This window comes from Eublepharis macularius, chromosome 12 (assembly GCF_028583425.1).
Source record: "Eublepharis macularius isolate TG4126 chromosome 12, MPM_Emac_v1.0, whole genome shotgun sequence".
NCBI classification, from domain to species: Eukaryota; Metazoa; Chordata; class Lepidosauria; order Squamata; family Eublepharidae; genus Eublepharis; species Eublepharis macularius.
In genome coordinates this window covers 75532995-75535007 of record NC_072801.1, presented here as the reverse complement: position 1 = coordinate 75535007, position 2013 = coordinate 75532995, and the positions used below count along the sequence as shown (strand labels likewise).

At 42.6% G+C, this 2013-nt stretch overlaps 1 gene segment (V, D, J or C); it reads right to left on the bottom strand.

The window, feature by feature from the left end:
• Nucleotides 1-905: 905 nt before the first annotated feature.
• LOC129339968 (Ig heavy chain V region 914-like) lies at nt 906-1501 on the bottom strand. The segment is given in 2 exon segments: nt 906-1321; nt 1407-1501. Coding segments are annotated over 2 exon segments (462 nt in total).
• Nucleotides 1502-2013: the final 512 nt, after the last annotated feature.

Below are 2013 nucleotides of genomic sequence, written 5' to 3'. Positions count from 1 at the left end.
AAGTGGATTATCCAACATGTGTGGAAGCAGCCTATGTCTCAATTTAATGTCTAATCTAGAATCTGTATGATCTTTTTACTATGCACTTTCCTTACTGTACTTTCTTTTTTTTAAATAAAATTCTTTATTTAAAAAAAATAAATTCACCTTCTCTTTTAGTAATACCTATCTCAGAAGCTTCGTTGTGTGAGAATGACTGTCCCAGGGTCAATCTGTGATGTTTTTTTTTTGGTTAACTGGGGTTTTGAACCTGAGACTCCCTGGTCCAATGCTGTTGGGTTAACCTTCAGTATAGTATAGTATGTGGTGGTGGAGAGTGCCCTCAAGTCATACATAATTCATAGCGACCCCCAGTGAGGTTTTCATGACAAGCCCTGGTCTTCATTGGAGGTCTCCCATCCAATTACTAATCAAGGCCGACCCTCCTTAGCTTCTGAGATCTAATGAGCGTAGGCTCACCTGGGCTACCCTGGTCAGGACCAATATAGTATGAACGATAGGCTATTTATCAAAACCGTATTTATTTATACATAGTAAGTGTGAATTTTAGGCATTTATGTCTATATCTCTGGCAGTTCTAACCACTGCTGCCCAGCTGTCAGCAATCTGTTCAGAACCTTCAGTGTGCAATCATATTAAAAGCACAATCTATGATCACAAATGCTCGAACAACTATAGTAATGTTATAGATCCAGAGGAGTTAGACATGTTAGTCTGTAGTAGCAAAATAGAAAAGAGTCCAGTAGCACCTTTAAGACTAACCAACTTTACTGTAGCATAAGCTTTCGAGAATCACAGTTCTCTTCGTCAGACGCAACTACAGCAAAGTGGCTCTCATTTAAGCCAATACATTTGAGTCAATTGAAATATCGGTTCTATCAAGTGGTTGATCACAGTATTGGTCTTTATCTCCCAGTGTTTTCATTCAATCTGCAAGAGCTGAATCCAACTGGAGAGCTGCCAAGAGGAAAGGCGGGTTTCTGCCTGGCTGCAGCTTCATTTCCTCTCACTGTGTCCGTCGCACAGTAATACAGAGCCGTGTCTTCGGATTTCAGGCTGTTCATTTGCAGCTTCAGCAGGCTTCTGGAATCATCCCTGGAGATGGTGAAGCGCCCCCTCACCGAATCCGAGTAGTAGGTGTTAGACGAGGATGTTGCTATCCGGGCCACCCATTCCAGCCCCTTCCCGGGAGCCTGTCTGACCCATTCCATCCAGTAGCTACTGAAGGTGAACCCGGAGGCTTGGCAGGAGAGGAGGATGGACTCTCCGGGCTTTTTGACATCCCCTCCAGACTCTATCAGCTGCACTTCTGACTGAACATCTGGAAAGAAAGAAAAAACATTTTAACCAGACCTGCGGCAAACCTGCATGCCTCAGCCATCAGTGTCTAAAGGAAGGGAATTTACCTCTAAAGAACATGAAAAAGAAAACAAATGGAATCCAAAGTGGCATTTCTTCTGGATGCTTTGTGATGGTTTGAGGTGAAAGGGGGTCAGGCAAAGAAGGGTTTGTGTCTCTGGGTGAAACTGGGTTAGGGAGGGCATACGGCAGATTTAAACAGGAAGCTGGCACAACATTTACATACAGCTCAGAATAAAAGAGCATAACTCAGCTGTTAGACTATCTTTGCAGTTACACACTATACATGATTAGGGTGATGGGAAACAATTGCTGTCTGGATCTGTGAAAAAGAAACTGCACACAAACTTTGGATTAAATGTATGCCAGAGGAAGGCAGATGTGGGTTTAAAACTAAGCCAAAATACAATATTGCAGCTCAGCGATGGAAAAACTGCAATGGTACAAAGCATTCATTGCATATAGCCAAAGGTCATTAAAAGCACCAAGGGTCCCTCTGAATCTTTGTGCACAGCTTTTGTAGCTCCAAAAACCGCCTTTGATTCAATCATTTGAAAATGGTTTTGGCTGAAACTGGCAGGGGGAAACTGCATACGGAATCTCAGCAGGTTTTCAGCAGAAAGATGGATAGAAATGCATCAGAGATTATTTAAT